We start from the raw sequence: 21530 nt of genomic DNA, 5'->3' as shown, positions 1-21530 counted from the left end.
TCTATTGAAAACACTTTTTGTTTGGATTTTCAGGTGTTTCCTTTGGAAGAAAGATCACACCTTTTCCATTAATCTCAGGGGAAAGTGGCCCCACAATGTTCATTAGCTTGTGTTGTGAATGCAAAGGTGTCTGGCTTCTTTACTTTCTTTGCTCCAGATTCCTGAAATACATGCTATTACTCTGTATTTTAGTGTTTGAAAAGCCAAACCCCACCCTTCCTGACAGTGGAAGAAGATGCAGGACTCTTTTCTGCTGTGCTCCCTAAGCGTATGGTGGTATGTGTGTGTTCATTTGTATGATTATTTTATTTCTTTTTTTAAGCAAGCACAGTATGAGAGCACATCACTGCAACCTCACGTTTCAGAAAGATCAACATCCCACCTTGAGGAGCTTGAGCGAAAGATCGCAGCAGCTGAGAATAAGGAATTACAACTCAGTGAATTCGTAAAACAAATTTCAAACAAATCTAGTGAGGAGAAAAAGAAGATGGAGGAGAAAGTAAGTGTCTTTCATGTTCCAGATTTCCTTTTGACATTTTTACAGCAGGATATGTTTTATTTGCTAGAAAGAATCTTAGTATGTGGGTTGCTGAGCTGTTCTCAAAAGATAACTAAAGTGTTTGTGATAGAAAAATTGATAGTTAGTGATTGTAGGTGTTGGCAATGGATAAATCTGAACTTGTAGTTAATGCATCCTAAAAAGTTATCGGTTAAATATGCCTTGAAGAAAAGCTGCTAAGCTCTGAGAATTCACACAGCTTAAAGTGTGTATTATTACAGTAAATAAAGTATTATATAAAACCACAGAGTATGAAAATTAAATTTCTATTTTTAGCATAGCCTGTAAGTGCAGGCCTCATATTTTGAGATGCACTTAGAGCTTGTACGTGCCTACTCAGCAGGAGTGATTCTCTTGTAGCTTTGCTGGGATGCGCAGAGTAGACTTTAGTCTGAGACAAGGAAGGGGCTTAGAGGGCTGTGTTCTGGGCAGGGCTTTCTTGACAAGGTGTTTCTTTGGTGGCTGAAATAATACCCAGAATTAGTTTTGAATGTTCTGATAGCCTTCCTTCATTGCAGGCAGGAATGTGCCATTGGCCAAGCGTCTCTTAATTAATGTTTGGGGATACATTGTCGCTGATACCCTCTTTGGCCTTACTATAGGACTTAGATTTATGTTAATGCAGGTTCCAGAGGTAGGAACAGTATGATACAGTGAAGTGGCATGTGGGAGGACAAAGAAGAAAGCATAACTCATCTTGAATTCTGCCTTGCCAATTCCTGTGACTCCTTGAGTATGCTTTTCACTAAGGGTAGCATTCAGGAAGGGCAGAAACTGAATGCAGCTGCTTCTTCCTGCCTCAGCTTTTACTCCATGTGTAGGCACTGCTGCAGCCTGATTCGCCCCTTAACACCCTTCCATTCTGTTTGCTGAACAAAAGGCTCTCAAGGAGAGAAAGGGCAGGGAGGGGGAGCATGTGCTTTGGTAATAAAATCAGCACTGTTCTGTTTGAGGGAAGACTGCGGAGGGAGGAAGGAGCTGTGCAGCATTCCCGGTGGGGAATTCTCTGCTGTGCTCACCCGGAGAGCAGCCTGGACCCAAAGGCTTGGTGTCCCGGGTCAGCGACCGATGTTAGGGGACAAAAACATAATTTCTGTACTGATGAGGGAGATTGTTGCCAATAGCTGTGCTAGGAGTTATTTCTGAGTGAATGTCTGACTTTGTGGAGAAGGTAAGTTTTTTTTCATCCCAAAACCAGATTTGGCCAGGGAGTGGGGAAAATGGTGTTAACATTGAGGTGAGAAAGAATTCCAGCCTTTTGGCAGTCCTTGATTTTGTGGCCCATATAGAAGGCCATCTCTGGAATAAACTTTCCAGATATTATTTACTTAAACTTTTCAGTAGGCTCTGTCACTGTTGCATTGACAATGTCACACATTTATTTCTCAGTGAGATGGGTGTCTGTAGCACCAAAATAAAAGTATGTTTTGCATTTACTGTAGTTGACAAGTGTTTATCTGTGGATTACTACAACTTGGTTCTGGCAATAGAGATACTGGTTTTTATTAACTTGGACTATGACTGGAACATACTCTTTTTCCTGCCTTCCTTTCCCCTTTTTTCACTTAGGCAATAAAGCAAAGTATAATAAGTACCAGGAGTGCAAACAAAAATAAAAGAGTAGTAAAAAAACCCCAAACAAACAAAAACAACAAAAAACACACAAAAAAACACCACCACAAACTTTTCCAGACTGATGGGACAATTAAGAAATTAACCCAAGAAGAGCTGGAGCCAAAAATCTGACTTTCATAATCTTGCAATTACATCAGAGGTCATCAGAACTGAGTAGTGGCTTTACATCAGAGGTCATCAGAACTGAGTAGTGGCTTTCTTAAAGCATCTTTTCTACAAGCATCTTAAGTCCCTGTGTTTTAAGTTGTTTTCCAGACCAGAGGAAGAAGAACTAAAATATTTCCTTATCACTTGTTGCGTGTGAACTTCCCTACTGGTGAAAAAATAAAGAATATTTAAACTATTGAATTGTAATGTTTTTATATCACAAGGTACATGGAGTGTTCTGGGCAGAGGTGAAGGAACTGTGCTTTGAAGTCATGTGTGGGTCAGTGACTTAATGCTGCTGGGATTAATCATTCTTTGGTTTTGTTTTCTGCAGTAACCAACCATTTCATGCAACTGAGAGTACAATTCTTGAAGGCTGATCAGCATCTGCTTCTAAAGCAGGTCTATTTTTCACTGTAATTGTAAAACATTTACTCTTGCTTTCTTCTAGCTTAAAACTAGAGACCGATTTATCAATAGCCTGAAAAAGAAATACCAGAAAGAGTCTGAGCAAAACAAAGAAAAACAAAGACGAATTGAAACCTTAGAAAAATATCTGGCTGACCTACCAACGCTGGATGATATAGAAGGGCAGACTAAACAGGTAAGGTAAAGGGAGTTTGGTTTACATTTTAAAAATACAAGTAAACTACCTAATAGCTGTTGTCAGATCTTATTGTTTCAACACATATTTTTCCCCATCTGTTTAGGAAGAGAAGTATTTCAATGTTTTAGAAAGCACTGTAGCTATTAGGGATTCTCATACTCAGATAAGTGAAATAGGACCAAGATTAGACAGAAGGTAACTGCAAGGCTGTGGCCTGCTGCAAGACCTGCTAATGTGACATCGTGTCTGACTAATGTAACCTGTGTTAGCTGCAAATTCTAGAAGAGAAGAATAAGGAACTTCAAGAAACTATGACTGAGTTGGAAAAGAAGCTCGCAGAGGCCCGATCGCAGTGCAGAGAGAGAGAATTGCAACTGGTGTGTCAGAAGAAAAAAGAAAAAGAGCTGGTCACAACAGTACAGAGGTACGAACAGCTGCTTGGGCTGTGCCCTGAAACGGATGTGTTTCCCACCCAGTGTCAAGACCTAATGTTATTTACATGCTTAATCTATTACAATGCTGATGATTTTTCATGGCATAAATCTGTTACTGTGCAGAATGACAATGTAGTACAATAGGAAACCCGGTAAGATTTTGATTTGTGTCAAGTCGCAAGTAATAACACAGAGAATAGTGGCCCTAGGACACTCTACTATCTTTTTTTAAAGATACGGGACACATGCAATGGCATTATAGGAGGGAATCAGTTTTGATAATTTATGCAGTTGTTACTACAGTTCACTGTCCCTCCATTGGATGAAGGGGCATGCCGCAGGAGTCTGAAAGCACTTCCAGATAAAATATAGAATAAATGTGTGCAGCATTGTATAGAAGCTGTCAGCACTTGTATTTGATAACTAATCCTGCAGAAGCTGTGGAAAAGCTCCTTGGATATTAGCTGATGGGTGTATCGGGGAAGAGTCAACATTTTGATAAATTATAGCTGTTTTTTACCTTTTCACTGAGGGTGGCGGTATTTACAGAGAGATTTAGCTGTAGCTAATCTGCTGTCATTGAACTTGCGTAACTATGAAAAAACAAATGGGATAGATATCCACGGGAAGATTCCAGATGAGACATGGAGACACTGTTACTATGGTACATTGTAGATCAGGAGAGCTACTTAAATGCTTATTTTTGAAAAAGGGGGGGGTGAAGCAGGAGGGAATCAGTTTTGATAATTTATGTGGTTGTTACTACAGTTCACTGTCCGTCCATTGGATGAAGGTGCATGCCACAGGAGTCTGAAAGTGTTTCCATGATGAAAGGCAAGCTGGTTGGGACACCTTGCCAGCCAAATTGTTGATGCATTGTTTCCATCTTACCAATGAAAGGCCTTTTTTCTTCCTGCCGTCATAATCTAGAACAGGATCATTTTGTCTTTTTTGAAAGCCTACAAATAACTGAGATGGCCTCTGGTTTCTAAATTAGACAGCAAGATTAACACTAATAAAATGTATTTCCTTTCTGAGAGCGGGTGAGCAGGCAAAGGCTCTGGCTACACAGAGGAGCTTGAGTTGAGCTACAGAGGGTCTGAAGGTTGTGCCCTTGTGTGGGAGCAGCTGGCAGGAGTGTGTGCAAGCGCCCCCTTACACGTCACAGGGGGCATGAAGGACAGGCCACCAGTCCTCAGTGCAACCTCTGGTTCTGGACTCTGGGTTGAGCTGTATATGCCACAGTGAGACAGTCTGATTTTGAAGCTCTGGTAATTTTGAGAGGTTTAAAGACTCCTCTGATCTGTGCTGGTGCTGGCTTTGCCACCCACAGGAGCACAGAGCAGCTGTGAACACCACAGAGCTTTTCTTTGCTCCCCTCTGCCTGCTCTCCCTATACCATACTGCTCAAGCTGTGCCTTTTGGGAGATGCAGCACAGAATCTGGCCCATGAGACCATTCCTGCATGAAGGAATCTCTTCTTGTCAGGGCCACAGTAACTTCAGTAGTTTAGGCTTTAGTATCATCCATCCCCTGTTGGTTTGCTCATTCATAAGGCTGGATTCAGCCTGATATGGTTTTACAGTTCTGGTTGGAAGATCGTGCAACTTTCTAATTTTTTACTAGAACACACAGCTGTTTTTGTTTCGGTCAGTGCATTTACTTTTTCTTTCATCTTGAATGACAGTTTACAGCAGAAAGTAGAAAAATGCCTGGAAGATGGTATTCGCCTTCCCATGTTGGACACAAAACAGCTTCAAAGCGAGAATGAATGTCTCAAAGAAAAGAATGAGAAAGCCAGTAAGGTGAGTCTGCAAATGATCTGCTGGGGACATCTTTAACCATGAGTCCTGCATTTCTTTAATTTTTTTTTATTTTAGAAATAAATATCTCACTAAAGAATTATACCCTTGTTGCTAATTGAAATTTCTTTTCAATACCTGTTTCTGTTCAGTGTGTTTATTTTGCTTGAATTTCCTCTTCTGTCAGAGTTAAACTCTGTCTTATCGTTGACATTTTCAAAGATCCCATTTAAAAATCTATGGCTACACACCTATAAGGTGATTTTTTTAAAAAAGCATCTAAATTGCGGCTTTTAAAATTGCTCAATTTTATATTCTAGGTCATAGACAATCAACAAAATCAGATAGCCGGACTGCTTTTAGACATGCAGGTAAGGAAGTGTGTACATTCTGTTATTTACTCTGGTTTTCGTTCATAAAGGTAACATTGCTAAATTAGAATTTCATCCTTTTCCCAAATAGGAAGCAAAGGTAGAAATGCCAAGAACTTAATCTTATGGCCTGTAGTTGACCAGTGTTTTTTTTGGAGGCTTAAAATGTTGTTGATGTTTGTATGGTTTAGCACATTGCAAATACTTACCACGAAGTGAAAAACTGTTGCTATGTGGCATCCTTCTTCTGCTGGTCTAGTGGATGTCATATGAGAGCTGCCTGTTTCAAGTATGAAGACTGCCTCTGTAAGTAACAGTGAAGCCTCCCATCCAACTTTGGGTTTCAGATGATCTTCCAAAATACAAAAAGTGGTATTGATGAAGAGCTTCACCGCTGACATCTTTAGTAGAGACAGGTGCCCTTCTAAATCGTGCTGCTTCACATTTCATGTTGTTTAAGCAGGTCCCTGTTGAACTATTTTCTGACACATCACTCACTTTGATATCGTAACTCTCTTGGCGGGTCTTGGGCACCTAGCTTGGAGCCAAGGGTTTTTCAAGACAGCAGAGGTTGTCAGCTGGGAGTCAGTTGTGGCTTCGTGGATCAGATTAACACAACAGGCTCCTGATGCTTGAAGGTTACTTAGTGACCGGAGTTTGTTGTGGAGAAAAGGAAATGTTACACAGGTAATGGGGAAGAAGGTATGACATGCTCTAGAAAAAGCTGAGCATTTAAAAAAAACCCAACATCTGCTTTCAGCAAATCCTGAAGCCAAATTAAATTAATTCTAGCTGCGTTCTTCTTCTAGATTGGCATATCTCCACATTTTTGGCTTCCTCACCCTCCAGAAAGACTGAAGTGACAGGGTTGTCCTTTGAGAAGGTGCTTCTGCATTGGCTCTGTGTACATTAGGTTTGGAAGAACAACAAAATCATAATAAACAATCAACTGAATGCCTGCTCCTTCCAAACTGAAAGGGAGCACTCTATGGAGCTCAAACCCAAATAACCAAGAGACAGGGAACTACTTGCATACTCCTGGCTAAGAGAATGTGCTTTCTTATTTCACTCTGCACACTGGAGCCAAGTTTGCGTATTTGTAGCTGCTGAAAGTAAATTATCTTCCACCATTAAATTTGTCCTTTCTCCACTGTACAGGTAAATAGCAGGCTTCATTCCTGTCTACAACCATATTTTTGCTTAATTAAATTAAAATGTATTAAATACATCTGTAGAGAAGCAGTAGAGGAATTTAAGTTGCAACATAACATGCATCTGTTAACTGAGAAGCAAAATGATTTAAGCTTCTATTTGTTTTAGGAAGACAAAATTTGTCAAATTAAAATGTTTTCACAGAACAGCCCGTTACGTGTAAAAGTTGTGCCACAGGAAGATGCGGGTTTTGATGTTTCATAATTTAAAAAGAAAGTTCAAATTGAACTTCATAGTTTAGTTAAGAATATTTACAGATATACTGTGTGTATTTGTTGTGTTTATAAGAAATATGCACAACTTGCCTAAATGTATTATCACCAACCTAAATATTTTCATATTTCCTAAACTTTCTGATCTATTTCTCTCCGTCACCTTTATATTGAGAGTAGCGATCTTCATGCATGTTACACAGGTGGCTGTTTTGTGTGCTTAGTTTGAAGTGACTTTAGGGAGCTGAGATTGGGAAATGCTGAGTGGTTGTGACAGTCTGTGAACAGAGGGGTGTTCTGTCATCTGGGATTTTCTCTTCTCCTCTTTTGAGGTGTTTTATATAAGGACAGAAAAGATTTGAAAGTGGTATTAGCCCTCAAATTACTTGTAGACTACAGCAGCTTCTTTGTATGCTTGATGTCCCTTGCCTTCCACATTTGTTCCCTGGGAAGCATTGAAAATTAGTTCATTAGAAACAGAAATCCCTTATCAGCATAGAGATACAATTTATCTTCAGCTCAGAAGATCTCATTTTATTCCCCATCTTCTGCCATGTTGTAAACTTATTCTTGAGAAGGTATTTTAGTTCATTGTTTTTAACTTGCAAGCTGAAAACAAATTCTGTTTCAGATAGCAGTTTCTATTTGCTTGTAATCATAGTGGAATGATTTTGGTCTTCCTTGTATGGTTTTGCTTGGTTGATTTGTTCTTATGAGTGTGAGGGATTAAAATTCTGGTTGGTCTTGACAAGATGTCATGCTGCATATATAACACATCTTCAGAAAAATTATGGATGAGAATGGTGTTTAAAACATCTGTATTTACGTGGTTAATGTAGATATCACAAACAGGTTTGGTGTGAAAAATACAGTAGAAATAAGTCAGGTTGTACAATGCCTGTGTTACCCATAGTACATCTGTCAATGCTGTCCATCACAATAAACACAAACCGTGACAGGCTGGAAGTAATGCCACCAAATTGTAAGTTTGGAAATTGTATGGAAAAAGTAAGGGTGAAGTACAAAGGACTCACAGCAGTGTGAGCACTGGGAAATCAGAGCACTGTGGGCTTGGCCAGGCTGGTAAGCATGTGTGTTTTTTCTGAGCTTTATGGTAGCAGAGGATGACAGAAGTTCGGTGTATCTTTTAGAAATAAACACTGATTTCCACTTCCAGTAGTTCCTATTAGATGGTACAACTCATGAGCTGAACATGTGCACATTATTTGGAGTATTCTAGAAATTGTTTTTGGAGTAGTTTGCGCATTCATGTAAATTTAGCAGCAGATGCAGTTCTGAAAATACACTGTGGAAGGCAATATTTCCTATATTCCTTACCAGGTACACAGAAGGGCTGCACAGTCAAACCTTCAGTGTTTGGCATTGACACAAACATGAAGTGTGGGAGTGGTCGTATTGTTACATGTGACTGGGGCTCTGGGTGTCCCTGGAGAGAAGCACATCAAACACTCTTAAAATTTGGAGATTCTTGGAAGCTGGGAGGGTGTTTTGGGTACCTGTTGTTACTGTATTGCCCTGTTCTCCTCCTTTTCCCAAAGCATCTTCTGTTTGGCTGCAGACACGCAGCAAGAGCAACCTTCAGTCTGACTCAATACGGCCATTTCTCTCAGTAGGGAATGTTTTTTAGCAAAACTAAAGGAGATGGGTTAACGCCACCGTGGGTCGAGCTCATCTGCAGGCACAGCGAAGGAAATGTCTGAAGCAGAGCTATTTCCTGCCCTCACCCGGCCCCGAGTGTTTCCTCTGACGTGGGGCAGGGCCCTCGTTCTTCCTCCCCTTCCTCCCGCTGGAGTGTGAAGCTGCGACTTCTCGCACAGCTTATCTTTAGGATGCACGTTACCGCAGCTCTTCCTTTCGCAGGGCACGGTGGGGGTGAACTGAGAAGCAGGTCAAGTGTGTGAAAACAGCTTTAAAAACAAGCAGTCATTTCTGGGCTCTGACTACTGATTCTTATTACTTACATGAAAATAAGGTGTGGATTTTTTTAGTCCTTATTGAGTATGTCAGTTTTAGCACCACTGTTTTCCAGTTGTGCAAAGGGTGTGAAAAAGCACTGGCTTTTCTCACTGCGTTTGTGGTGTTGACCCGAATGCGTTGGGAAATTTAGTCAGTGGCCAGGCCATTGAAAAGTCCACTTGCTGTCAGCCCAGCCTTGCCTCTTGTTGCTTCCTGCCTTCTTGTCAGCACTAATAATTCTTAGAGCTGGCAAGTCAATTAAATGGTCTCTTGGCCACGTGGTAGGCCACATACATGGTAAAGGGCAGGCCTCTATATAGACATCTCCTATGTGCTACAGCCCCCAGTGCTGGTGCCCTGAAAGTTCCATTCTTCATACATCTCAGGAGCAACTTGCACAAGAATAAATTTGGCTTCTTTTCCAAAGCCAAATTGTTTTCCTAAGGCACCAAAGCCAACATAGGTTGACACAATTTGCTGTGGTTCAGTCAAGTGGGGAGCTTGGATTTTTTTTCTTTCTTTGAATAAAGCTGCAGAGTCACAGGGCAACAATTTAAACGTATCTCTTACTAAAGAGCAACACTGATCTTTCTATAGCATTTTATTGAAGCTACCATATAGAATTCCCTGTGAGACAGTTCTCTACTTTGGAAGAATTATCATTAAGATTGTTCCTACGGAGATTCAAGAAAAAAACATTCTTCCGGGACAGTGTCATTCTGTAAATCAGTCAAATGCAACTTCTTCTCCCTCCATCATGGCCTCTGGTCCCACTCTGTGGAAGGTTACAGTCAAACTGTGCCAAGGCATGCACCATTTTCACCAGTGCTCTAGCTGTATTTTGAGCATGATGGGATCAGATTTGCATCTTATAATTGAAATCGGGCAACAGGTTTTATATATTAATGTGCCGAGCTAGGAATTAGGAGGACACTTTATATGCACTGTGATAGCACAACATTGGATTTGTGAGTAATACCATTAATGACAAAAGAGGATTTTTTTTTCTTTGTGAAAGCTGAAAGGATCTGTCTGTTTTAAAGTGTCGGGAGTGTATCTAATCACTATTCATTGTTATTAGTATTCAGATACAGTGGTTTGAATATCCCTCTTTCTGAATTTTGCCAGATGGCCTTGAAAGACATATCTACAGATCTAAAAGCCCACTAGTGGAATAAATATGAATGATTTTAAAAACAAAGACACCTGTGGTCTCGCTGAATTCATTAAAAAAAAAATCCACTTTGGAAATATCTCTGAATTTTTCAGTTTCAACTGTGTAGGTGGAAACTGGGGAATTGACAGCAGCTGATTCCATGTTGCAGCAGGTATTTGTTGCTGCTTGTGACTAATCTGGAAGTCAGTCCTGGAAAGCTCTAATACTTAAGTAAAACAGCATCCTAGAAACCTACTGCTGTTTTCATTACAGAAACTAGTCATTATTGTGTCTGTTAAAAATGATACTATAAACTACAAATAAGTTACTTTTTTGCCTGCTGTTGTTTTTTCAGCACAGTAGAGTTGTGTAGACTGTTCTGATTTATCTTGTGTGTTGATGGTTTTAAAGAGGTTGCTGCTCTGCATCAACTGTCAAAGGCTTTCTTCTCAGCTGTGTAGAAGGGGAAGCGAGTTCTGTGTTGTGAAAGGTTGTGGAATGTCTGACCACGGTCTTTGTGGAAAATAAAGGCCAAAAAAAATGTTCACTTACAACTTGGAATTGCACAAATGAAGCTTAGCTGTCATTAATTTGCTGCTTATTTAAAGTGAAATAATTTTGTTAGAATAAGCAATATTGCCTGGGTATTTTCGACTTCATGTATTCCATATTGGAGGAATGCTTTGCATACATAGTCTTTTTGTTTCTAAACAGATAGTGCTTATTTAAAGAGTTTCACTGATATTTGGAATAGCTGTCTTAGTATACAGAGATCTGTTGAGGTACAGTTGAATATTACCAGGTGAAAATGGTAGAAAATAATGAAGAATTAATACAAAGCAATAAATAACTGAAATTCTAGAAAGTTATTGAGGGTGCATTTTTTGTCAATGCTAATATAAAGTACAAAAATTTTAAATCATTACCTGTGTTTTCATTCCATTTAGTCTATGCAAGAGACGCTTCTGCAAGAAAAGTTGGTAGTTCAGAAGATGACAAATGATCTTGAAGAAAAAGAAAAGAATATAGAGCAGTTAAACAAAGTTCTCTCCGAAGTAAGTAAAGACTCTAAAAACCCAACCCCTGACCACACCAGCTGGGAAGAACCTTATAAATTGATTATAGCATCTCATGATAGGGCTCTGTGAGCTTAAATACGTATTTAACCATGCTGGCTGCTGTGCAGCCATGTAATAGATACCATCCCTACTTCAGGAAGTGAGAGCTTCAAGAGTGAAGGCTGCTAAGCAATGATAACATGAACTAGACAGCCAAGTAAGAGCTTTGGAAAGGTACAGAAGTATTGATGACATGTATGGAAATTAATTATGTTTAATGATATTGTTTGTGGTTTGAACCAGGAAACATTCTTCTACAGTGCATGCTGCAGACTAACTTTTTGCTTTTTCCTGTTTGCTTTTCACAAAGAACCAAAGACTGATGGAAGAGAATGCTTCCCTGAAGGAGCAGATGCGGCAGATGGAGCAGTCCAGGCAGCCAGTGTCTGAGAAGATGCCAGTCGCAGACCAGTTGTTCAAGGAGATGTCCCATTGCTTGTTCGACTTGAAAGCACTATGCAGTATTCTCACCCAGAGAGCTCAGGGCAAGGAGCCTAACCTTTCCCTGCTGCTGGGAATCAGATGTAAGTGATTGTTGTCATTCCAATGCTTAACAGTGTTTTGACACACAGGAATAACAGTTTAGCTAAGTGGTGCTCAAACCTGGCAGCTGGACAGGTCAGTGTCCCCCCTGATATGCAACTTGTGTGTGAAGCATACTCCTGGAGCTCTCTGGAAAAGCTGGGCTTTTAGTAGACCTGGGCTGCTAAATGCAGGTGACGACACAGGTCTTTGTCATGTCAGGAGAGAAGGTAGCTGGCTTTCCATATGGACCCACCCTACTAGAAAAGAGAGGTGTGTAGCCAGGTGTCCATCCCTCCTGAGACACACTGCTGTCACCCTGGGGGTTCACGGATGCTTAGTGTCAAACGCGTTCTGCTCTATAACCTCTTTATGAGGCATTGGACTAGATAATCTTTTGAGGTCCCTTCCAATCCCAAACATACTGTGATACTGTGTGATACTGTGAGGTGAGGCATAAGCAGGCCTGGTGTGGCTGCATCACGTGCTTTTGGTTTAAAGCCCCTGGGGTCAAGTGCTGGGACTATACATCTCCTGTTTGAATGTGTGTCTGTCTGGTTTCAGGGTGGGTTGAGTGTCTGCATGTATTAGATAAGCCTAGTCCTGGGCAAGTCCATCTCCAGTGCTGTTAATGGCACATCTAGTCTTCAGCATGTGCTGAGGTGTTAAACTGAACCAGGAGATGAGAAACAGACTCTTAAGGCCAGTCAGACAAAGCTTCAGTGTAGTGAGTTGGTGTTAGGTCTTTTCTTTTAACAAGCTTACTAAACTATTACCTTTTTTTTTACCTGAATGTATCATGTTGTTTTCTGGGTGTTAATCAGAATTAATCAGACTCGTTGCTGAACTGGGCCTTTGGAAGGTAGAAAGGTAAAAGTGTAGTGTCCCGTGCAGCAAGAGCTATTACACACCACACAGACTCATTTGCACTGTAACTCTCTGAACCTACTGGGCAGTGCAGCAAATGCCAGTCTTACAGTCCACAAGACCATCAGCAGCCAGCGGGATGGATAGTGCGGCTTATCTGTAGCACCATCTCATCACCTTACATGGCCCCATTTCCCAGGCACTCCTACCTCTCTCTTCTGAGTGGCTGGAAACCTCCAGAATCTCTAGAAAATGGCTGTTCTAAGCCAGTTCTTTTTCACTGTTGTTGAGATCTGTTGGACTTCAGCAAGTCTAGATCTTGGTCCAAACAGCAAAGCATGTTTTTCAGAGGTGCAGTGATGGGCTCTGAATTGATGTTAATTTCACACAATACCACATTTTGTTGGTTTTTCATCACACTAAAGGACGATTTGTCTTGATATAATTGAAGCGACCTACCCCTTATTTCAAGGGGGACTGACTAGTTGACATATTCACAAGGGGTGGTTGCTAGAGCTTTAACCTCAGGTGTTGTTTTTCACAGCGCTGAGCTGTTCAGCCGAAGAGAATGAAAATTACCACAGCACAGAAACCCTTTCGAAGAAGCTCTTGGACGTTTGTCAGTTACGAAAGGATATTGATGAATTAAGGACTATAATGTCGGACCGTTACGCTCAGGACATGGGGGACAACTGCATTACTCAATGACAACATTTCATCTAGTAGCAAATGACTTATTAAATGCTGCTGTGTCACAGGTCTTTGCATTTCTATTAAGGAGCCATATCGGAGAACTGCAAATAGCATCGCACATGCATCTCTCTGAGAATTGTGTGTATTGGATCTCGGGAGTCTGGTGGAGAGGAGAGTGTCATCGTTTGAACAGAGTGGTACAAACTACAAGAAATCTTTAAACTACTGAATGTAGGAACAAGCTGTGAAGAATGATTCAGTTGGATGCTCTGCTTCCTTCATTAAGGCTCATTTTATTACTTCACCTGGTTTCTGGAATCAGAGTATCAAAACAGCTGTGCTGCTACTCCTCTCAGTCCTTTTGTTCATCAAGGGTTTGTATGGAATTATCTGTGTTCTGAAATGAAAGCAGAGGGTTGAAGGACCTAGAGCTGTATGCAGTGAAGCCAGAGGCTTCTGCAACTGCACTTCACTCTGGGAACTGCAATTGGAACAATCTAGGAGCATTCACTCTTCAAGTTGCCTAAAAAATTTGATATGGGAAAGATGTTTTTAGCAGTGGGTGTCTAGCTTGTTCGCCCAATAGCGGAAGAAAACCAAGTTATAACTCCTTTATGCAGATGAAGTGCATAAATTATAGGCGTATAAAATTGTTTTAGGCACTCTCGCATTTGCTGTGTGAAGTTTCAATAACGTTGAAGTTTGTGACAAACCCAGATAAGCTGGAAGGTATGAAACTGCAGCATAGTATGTGGCTGTCAGGAAAAAAAAATACTGTATTTTAGCATTTGTACCATCCTTATTTTTCCCTTATGTCATCTCCATTTTAAAATGTGGCTGGTCTGTGTTCCACCCCTGAAGGCCTCTGCTGAGGCTGCAAACAGGGTGTTTAGCATTTGGCAAAATCAGGTCTTATAACAGAATGATTCCACTTAGCAGTATTAAGTACTTGGTTATCTGAGGACTGCAAAATTTTCCACGTTGTTTGGGAATTCTTGATTTCTCTGTTTATGTAGGAAGCAATTCCGTTTAAAAAAGTAAGATCATGCTCTGTAGTTTATTCAGTGAGTGTCACTTGGCTGTGCTGTTCCACTCCTGTGGGACAGATGACATAAATGCTTCTAATTTCCTGGAACAACACTGCAGGTTAGCTGCACAGTTATGTATGGTGTAAAATAGTATTTAACAGAAGGAAACAAAAACTTGCAAACAGCAAAACCACTCTCAAATACCACCGTTAAGGAAATTATGTGCATCAGTTACATATAATGTATTAAAAGAAGGCTGTGACTAACAAATGACGGATGTGCAAGTCAGTCAACTGACCCATAGTGTGGGTAACAGCAGAAATCTCAGAGAAAGCTTAACGGTTAGAACCAAGTCAATTCTAGGGTAAGATTTTCATGGCAAAAGTGTTAATACCTTTGGTTTTCTGATTATTTTTATGTTACTAGAAAAAAAAATTGTATAGCAATGTAGACTGGTTACCAGTTTTAACTTGGTGATGTTTTGCTTTCTGTTCATTGTTAAACAGTTACAATTTTTTTATATATATAATTTAGTGATTTAATTTTTTTTAGCTATGTGGACTTATTTATTTGACGGTTTTCTCTATCCGGAACCTACACATGGACTAATTTGTGAAAAATAGGGTTACTATTTATGTTATTGCTACATGGTGTTTTCAGATAGATTAAGCTGACTTGTTCAGCTTCTGTGAGCACTAAACCAGTGTCTAGATGGAATCTCGAGTGAAAAATGCTTAGTGTCTCTACTTCAAGGTAAAAAACAAGGCCATTTTGTTTTGAATTTCTGTGCTCTTTCTGTAGGTTTGAGGGTGTGCTTCTACACTAGGGCACAACTGAAGACAAGGATCTTTGCACACATGGGCTTGCAGAGTTTCCTGTGCCTCTGACAGCGTTGGCGTTTGTGACAGGGGCCCGGGCTCGTTCCTTTGGTGCGGTCTGTGGGGTTTGGCCCTGAAGGGAAGCAACAGTGTCCTGTCCATGGCATCCGTGTCTGTCAGAGTGCAACAATAGCATTTCAGATAATGAAATATTAGGGAGAGAAGAAACACCTAAGTTGCATGTTATTATTTCCTTAGATAGAAACGTATCTATAAAAAATTACCAAGCAACACACTTTTCTAAATTGGGTGGAAATAACAAGGAGTTTAATAGAGCAATTAGAGAGGAGCAGATTTTTTGAGTCACTTTGAACTGTTAAGCTGGTCACTTGGCTGATGTCCTTCATGTTAAATGGTGACACTGCACTGCAGAGTTGAGATCAGTAATTTGTATTTGCAAAGCACTTCAGGAGCTTTTGTGCTCTTCAAGTATTAGTCGAAAGTCCCTCAGGAAGGAGGTCCCATTTTATTTGTAATACTTTGATTGCAGTGCTGTAATTTTGCATTGCAATATTTTTATTACAGAACCTGTAATATTTATGTTGACTTTAAAGCACTTGATTTTAAAAACCCTTGAGTTTATCTGCCTCAGTCAAATGACAGTGGAGAGGTAAATGGTGGATATATGAGCCAAAGATGCAGGCTACCAATTGACTATAATGATACAGTATTTTGCTTTGATTTCTGAAAATTTGGCCTGTTGTAGTAGTAGCAATTACTATATATGCATCAGTTTACAGATGCCACTAAACGGAATAAGCTTTGTCTAAGATATGCATGATTGTTTAATTGGTTAAAATATAGTGTGTGTGGTCTCATTCAGCATATTTAATATAAAGTCGATTAACGAATGTTAGCATTGGAATTGCTTAGATTTAGTCATGACAACTTTTTCTGTAGCTGTTGGACAATCTCAAGGGCTGAGTAACAATTGCTAGTGAATGGACACTGTACCGTTCTGGCTGTCAGCAAATTTGTACAGTAGCTTTTTGTATAGTTTCAGATTGAATTTATACAACCCCTTATAAAATATTTACAGTAACTACTGTATTCAAGAATGTATTTTGAAGAAGACTTGGAGAGCAATTGTCTTTGGACAAGCTATAGCTGATGCTATGCATTTGCTATATAGAAGTAACACAGCTCAGTTGTGTGACTGTGGTGTAGGTTGGTGGCCTCAGCTGTGCAGCTCGGTGGTGTGGCAGTTGTGTGGCACTGCGGGGGTGGCTCTAACCACCCACTCGTGCTCCAGTGTTCGCAGCTGCCAGTGGCCGTGAACTCATTACAAGAGCAGAAGTTTTGTCCTTTTCACCTCAAAAGATTTGTCTCCTTCCCCCCTCCTTCCCCCCTCCTTCCCCCCTCCTTCCCCCCTCCTTCCCCCCTCCTTCCCCCCTCCTTCCCCCCTCCTTCCCCCCTCCTTCCCCCCTCCTTCCCCCCTCCTTCCCCCCTCCTTCCCCCCTCCTTCCCCCCTCCTTCCCCCCTCCTTCCCCCCTCCTTCCCCCCTCCTTCCCCCCTCCTTCCCCCCCTCTTCTCTCCCCCTCACTGTCTGGTTTTTATTTCAAATGGGGTTTTGGACATGTTTCTTGCAGGGTAAGAGCACGAAGCCAGCAAACCCTTGCTGCCCCACCTGCTGCCCTGGCGCAGGCAGGCACAGCACGGCACACTGCACTCGCTCCATGTACGTGTAGTTTGCTCCAGTTTTCATTGTCCTTATCAATGATGTTCCACAGGTGGAGTTGGAGGTATAATTGGGCTCTTCTCATTGACGTGACAAGTTCTGTCGTGAGTGGGGAAAAGATGATCTGACCTAAGCTGCATTCTTTGACAGCAAACAAATCAATGGTTATTATCTAAAGGGATGATTTATTCCAGCAGCTCATTAGCAATATTAATTCCACAGCTGCATACCTTTGTGCCTTTTGTGCCTGAAGTAAGTGTAAATTCCCTTTGAACTTGAGATAGGTTGTTAGGATGCTGATGACTGCACCTTGTTTTCCTCTTACCCGCCAATGTTTTCTTTCTAATGTTTTGTAGTAACAACTCTCACATAATGTTTAGAAACAGAAGTACTTAAACTGGGTACTGGGTGTACACTCTGAATGTTAGGCTGGTCGTAGTATGCAGCGGTTTTGAATACGGAGCACGAGCAGGAAACTGAAATCATAATGTGTTTGTTTTGTGTATATTAATTACAGTATATCATTAGTTCACTGGCGAGGAGTGTCTGGAGCTATCTTTTAAAAGCACAGCTGACATATGTACTGGATCAGTCCCTGAAGACTGGTAGTTTTGTAAATTGGGTTCAATTTTTGAACCTCTCAGAATACCTCATATGTAAATAGAGTTGTCATGACTTAAATCACAATGTGTTCGTTGTAAAAAGTAAAGGAGCCACTGGCTGGCTCAGCTTTAGGCTTGTTATTCTTGCCTCGTTTTGTATTTTTTTTTAAAGTAGGGTTTACAGCTAGAATTTTGAATGCCAAAGTTCTATTTATTAAATAATAATAAAAGTTTTCATTGTTAATGACTGGTATTTTTCCACTGGAATTTGTTTGTTGATGTTTGGGATTTGTATCCACAGAGCAAAAATAAATTTTGTTACAAAAGTGATTTTTGCATGCTTCTCATTTGTCCAATATGCAGCATGTGAAGGAAGTGACCAAAGCTGGACCAAGGGCAGGAGACGAGACGAATGGTGAAGGATCTTCCCAGCACTCAGCCCAGCTTCCCTTCAGTGGTTTGTAGTTCCGCTTCAGTACTACCTGACTGTGCTCTCTTCCTGGCATTAATTTAACAAACAAACAACAAGGCCTTGGTAGCAAAAATGTATCAGTGTAATGGAAGTATTTTAGAGCAGAGTTCCTTCCTGCTGGCTCTTTAGGCAGGTGGTGCTGTTCTGTTTCGGATGGTGGTTGGAGAGATAACAGGTAGGACTTATAAAAAGACTAAGTTGGCATGAGGCGGTAGGCAGGAGTATGATGATAGCTACTTTTGGAGATGCTGCAAGATCCATCAGCTTTGGAACATGTGATTGCCCCCAAGCCAGTCAGAAAAAAAAATGGGACAGCCGCAGGTATGGTACCAAGGAGAAAACTGAAGATCAGAAGGACGTGTTTTAATTATTATTTTTCAATTAGAAAGCACAGATGGATAGCTGGTCAGACCAACCAGTAAAGGCAGTTTGAAATACCTGCTGCGTGAAATACTGTGGGTCAGTACAGTCCAACACAACCCAGCAACGATGACTTCCCTTCCATGTCAAGGGAAGTGGGGTCACCCCAAAACGGGTTCTTCTCTGACAGCTCCCTGTGAGAAATCTTAGATCCTTTTTGGAGCACCAAGTGCTGAGTGAGCTTTGTGCATGGAGTGGTGTCCCCCTGCTACTCCAATGTGCTGCCTGGCACAGAGCAGGAGAGTTGACATTACCTATTTGCAAAGACGCTGGGAAATGCACAGTAATTAGCTAATGCGTTATATATGGTGGGGATCACTTACTTTTCTCCAGCCTTCTGACTGAATGTTGAATGATGGGCTTCTAGCTCAATTAAAAACATTCTCTGCCCTGTATCAATGTATGTGAAGGGCTGCACAGGTGCCAATTTTCCGTAAGATTTCTGAGGGTGACCTTTTGTGAACTGCTGCTCCAAGTCAGGTTTAGGTTTCAAAGTGTCATGATTAAAGCACTGCTAACAATAGTAGTGGTAGAAAATGTTCTGTTGCCTTTATGCCACAAACAAAATACAACTCCAAATGTGGATAAAAATGAAACCTTCAACAATGTTATGTAAATTAAGCAATTCTGCAGGTTGTGCTAACGATGCTGGGTTGTTTGTTTCATAAATGAATGGGTTCAGAACACCTGGAGAATTTCCAAGTTGCAAGGAAAAGCATATACTGTGAAGGACACTATTTAATGATGGTTTAGTATGTGCATATTTCTCCTACTTTGTGTGATTTATTCCACCTTTGGGGGTTGGCTGATGCTTTTCTGCTTCTTTCCTTGGTGTCACAGGTCTGAGTTTCACAGAGGTGAAGGCGTGACTCAAGTTGTGGAGTTGAAGCCAGCTCAGTTTGTGGGGAACCTGATAGGTTCAGCTAATGCTTCGGGGCTCACCCATGAGCAGTTTGGCAGCTCCCCTGAAGAATGCAACCCATAGGTATTAATAGACCAGAAAACTGATTTACTGGTCTGTGTACCTGTGAAAGCATTTGCCTGGAGGGAAGGAAAAGGTAAACCATTGTCAAGTTCTCGTTTGTTGCTGAGAGAGTGTATTGTAATGCTAAAGTTTGTGGTAAGAGAGTTTTCTGACTGAAAACTCCTCAAGGGGGATCTGAATAGAATTTAATATCCAAAAAAGCCCTTCTTCTCTATGTTAAAAACCGAGAATCTGACTTCCATGGAAACGCAAGAAACTCTTCCCAGACCTAGTGTGTTGTATTGGGCTTTGTGGTGGCCCCAGGAGGGTATTTGAGAGCCTGGCTGCTGTCAGCCTGTGCTGGCGAGAGGACCCAGTTCCAGCTTTACCCTGGCCCAGCGCAGGGCCTGTTCCCCACTGCCCAGGCCCTGGAGCATCTTCCTTGAGAGACTGAGAGCTGGGTCTGTTCAGCCTGGAGAAGAGAAGGCTGAGAGGGGATCTCATCAATGTTCATAAATATCTCCAGAGTGGATGTCAAGGAGGTGGGACGAGACTCTTTTCAGTGGTGACCAACAATATGATGAGGGGCAACGCGCACAGACTGAAGCACAGGAGGTTCCATCTGAATATGAGGAGAGATTTCTTTACTTTGATGGTGCCAGAGCACTGGAACAGGCTGCCCAGAGAGGCTGTGGAGTCTCCTTCTCTGGAGACATTCAGGACCCACGTGGACACATTCCTGTGTGATCTGCTCCAGGTGGACCTGCTTTAGCAGGTGGGTTGGACTAGATCATCTCCAGAGGTCCTTTCCAACCCCAAACATTCTGTGATTTTGTGGCCTCACAGACAAAAAACTAGCCATGGTACTCCAGTGTGGGATGAGCCAGAGGCCAGATTTTAACAGATTGAGAATTTTGGCGACCTGTGGCACAGGTGCTGCAACCCCTGTTGCTTCGATCACAGCAAGGTAAACCGTATCCCTTCTGTGTTAGCACATGGAGGAGGAGGCAGAGTGTGAAGCCAAATTAGCCCTTTATGAGTTTGCAGCAGTGTTGTACTGAGCCAGCCAAGAAAAGTACCTCAAACTGTCTGCATCTGTGACCAACCGCTTTCTCTGATGAGACAAGAGTTCCTCATACTTACCAATTGTAATTATTTACTTTGGGGGCGAGGGGGAAAAACTCACAACACTTTAATCTTAATCACTGCATTTTAAAGGGTTAAAACTCTTTTTTTTTTTTGCTATTGATTCTCTGATGAGAAATTAATTTCTGTTTTTTTTTCATGGCTAGTACTTAGGACACCCATGATCTGGTGCAGATGTATTACAGAAATCAGTTTGACTGAGGTCTTGATGCTGATGCAGTAATTGGACCAAGGACTCATTACACTCTCTATAGTGATATCCACTTTCATTAATGTACCAAATTATTTTGCAGAGCTCTTCAATCACTTTCAGACTCATTTTAAAGTTTAGTTTTGTGTTTCCAGCCGCACGGATCAGGTATGTTACATCTGGGCTGAGGGAGGACAGGGAGGAAACACTGACCTGTCTGTGTACATGTGGCCGTTCACAAGAGTGAGACAGCACACGGTTCTAAGGGCAATTTGGATGGCAGGACTTAGTGGACTTATGCATTTCCTGACCTTCTGCTGTATTTGATCTTGTAATGGTTAGGTCAGATGATGCCTAATTTATTGTCAGTTAACTCAGGGGAGAAATTAGCAGCAGGGAGAAGGAGGGAGCTCTGATCAGTGTGAGTGATGACACAAGCTTTTTCAGGTGATCCATCTTCCTCCAATGCATGGGCACTCAAGCTGTTTGAGGAGCTGGTCTTGTGTTGGTTCATTTGAGCCCAGTGTTTTAGGGTGGCCCAAAAGCAATGCTGGTGCCTGGGGCAGGTCCTGAGTGGTGGGGCAGCCATGCAGGGGGCCAAGATGGGCTGGTGAAGACCCACTGTCCCACTGCAAATGAATCCCAGCTGTGAGACAGGCTCACACATCTGACACCCCTGGCTCCAGACCTTGAAAACCCCACTCAGGTGTCCTGGTGGCTGTCATGCCTTGAGCACAACTCCACAAGTCTTCATGCAGTTCAGCCACTTGAAAGCTCTCACAGGATTTTCAAATGGAGCTTTCCCCTCTGTGAGCTCAGCTACACCATGGAACATCGCTG

General features: G+C 41.5%; 1 protein-coding gene across 1 annotated transcript in view; it reads left to right on the top strand.

Moving 5' to 3' along the window:
- CEP85L (centrosomal protein 85L) overlaps positions 1-13327 on the top strand; it is a gene marked incomplete at both ends in the record, with an annotated part of 113986 nt that extends 100659 nt beyond the window's left edge. The window contains 8 exons of the mRNA XM_080341269.1: positions 323-499; positions 2793-2945; positions 3218-3372; positions 5070-5187; positions 5505-5555; positions 11060-11167; positions 11541-11754; positions 13164-13327. Coding sequence (XP_080197395.1) covers positions 323-499; positions 2793-2945; positions 3218-3372; positions 5070-5187; positions 5505-5555; positions 11060-11167; positions 11541-11754; positions 13164-13327 — 1140 coding nt within the window. The remainder of the gene's footprint in view (positions 1-322; positions 500-2792; positions 2946-3217; positions 3373-5069; positions 5188-5504; positions 5556-11059; positions 11168-11540; positions 11755-13163) is intronic.
- Between the last annotated feature and the right edge of the window lie 8203 nt (positions 13328-21530).

This window comes from Nesoenas mayeri (genome assembly GCF_963082525.1).
Source record: "Nesoenas mayeri genome assembly, chromosome: 3".
NCBI lineage: Eukaryota > Metazoa > Chordata > Aves > Columbiformes > Columbidae > Nesoenas > Nesoenas mayeri.
The sequence above is the reverse complement of the archived record's forward strand: the minus strand, read 5'-3'. Positions and strand labels throughout refer to the sequence as shown.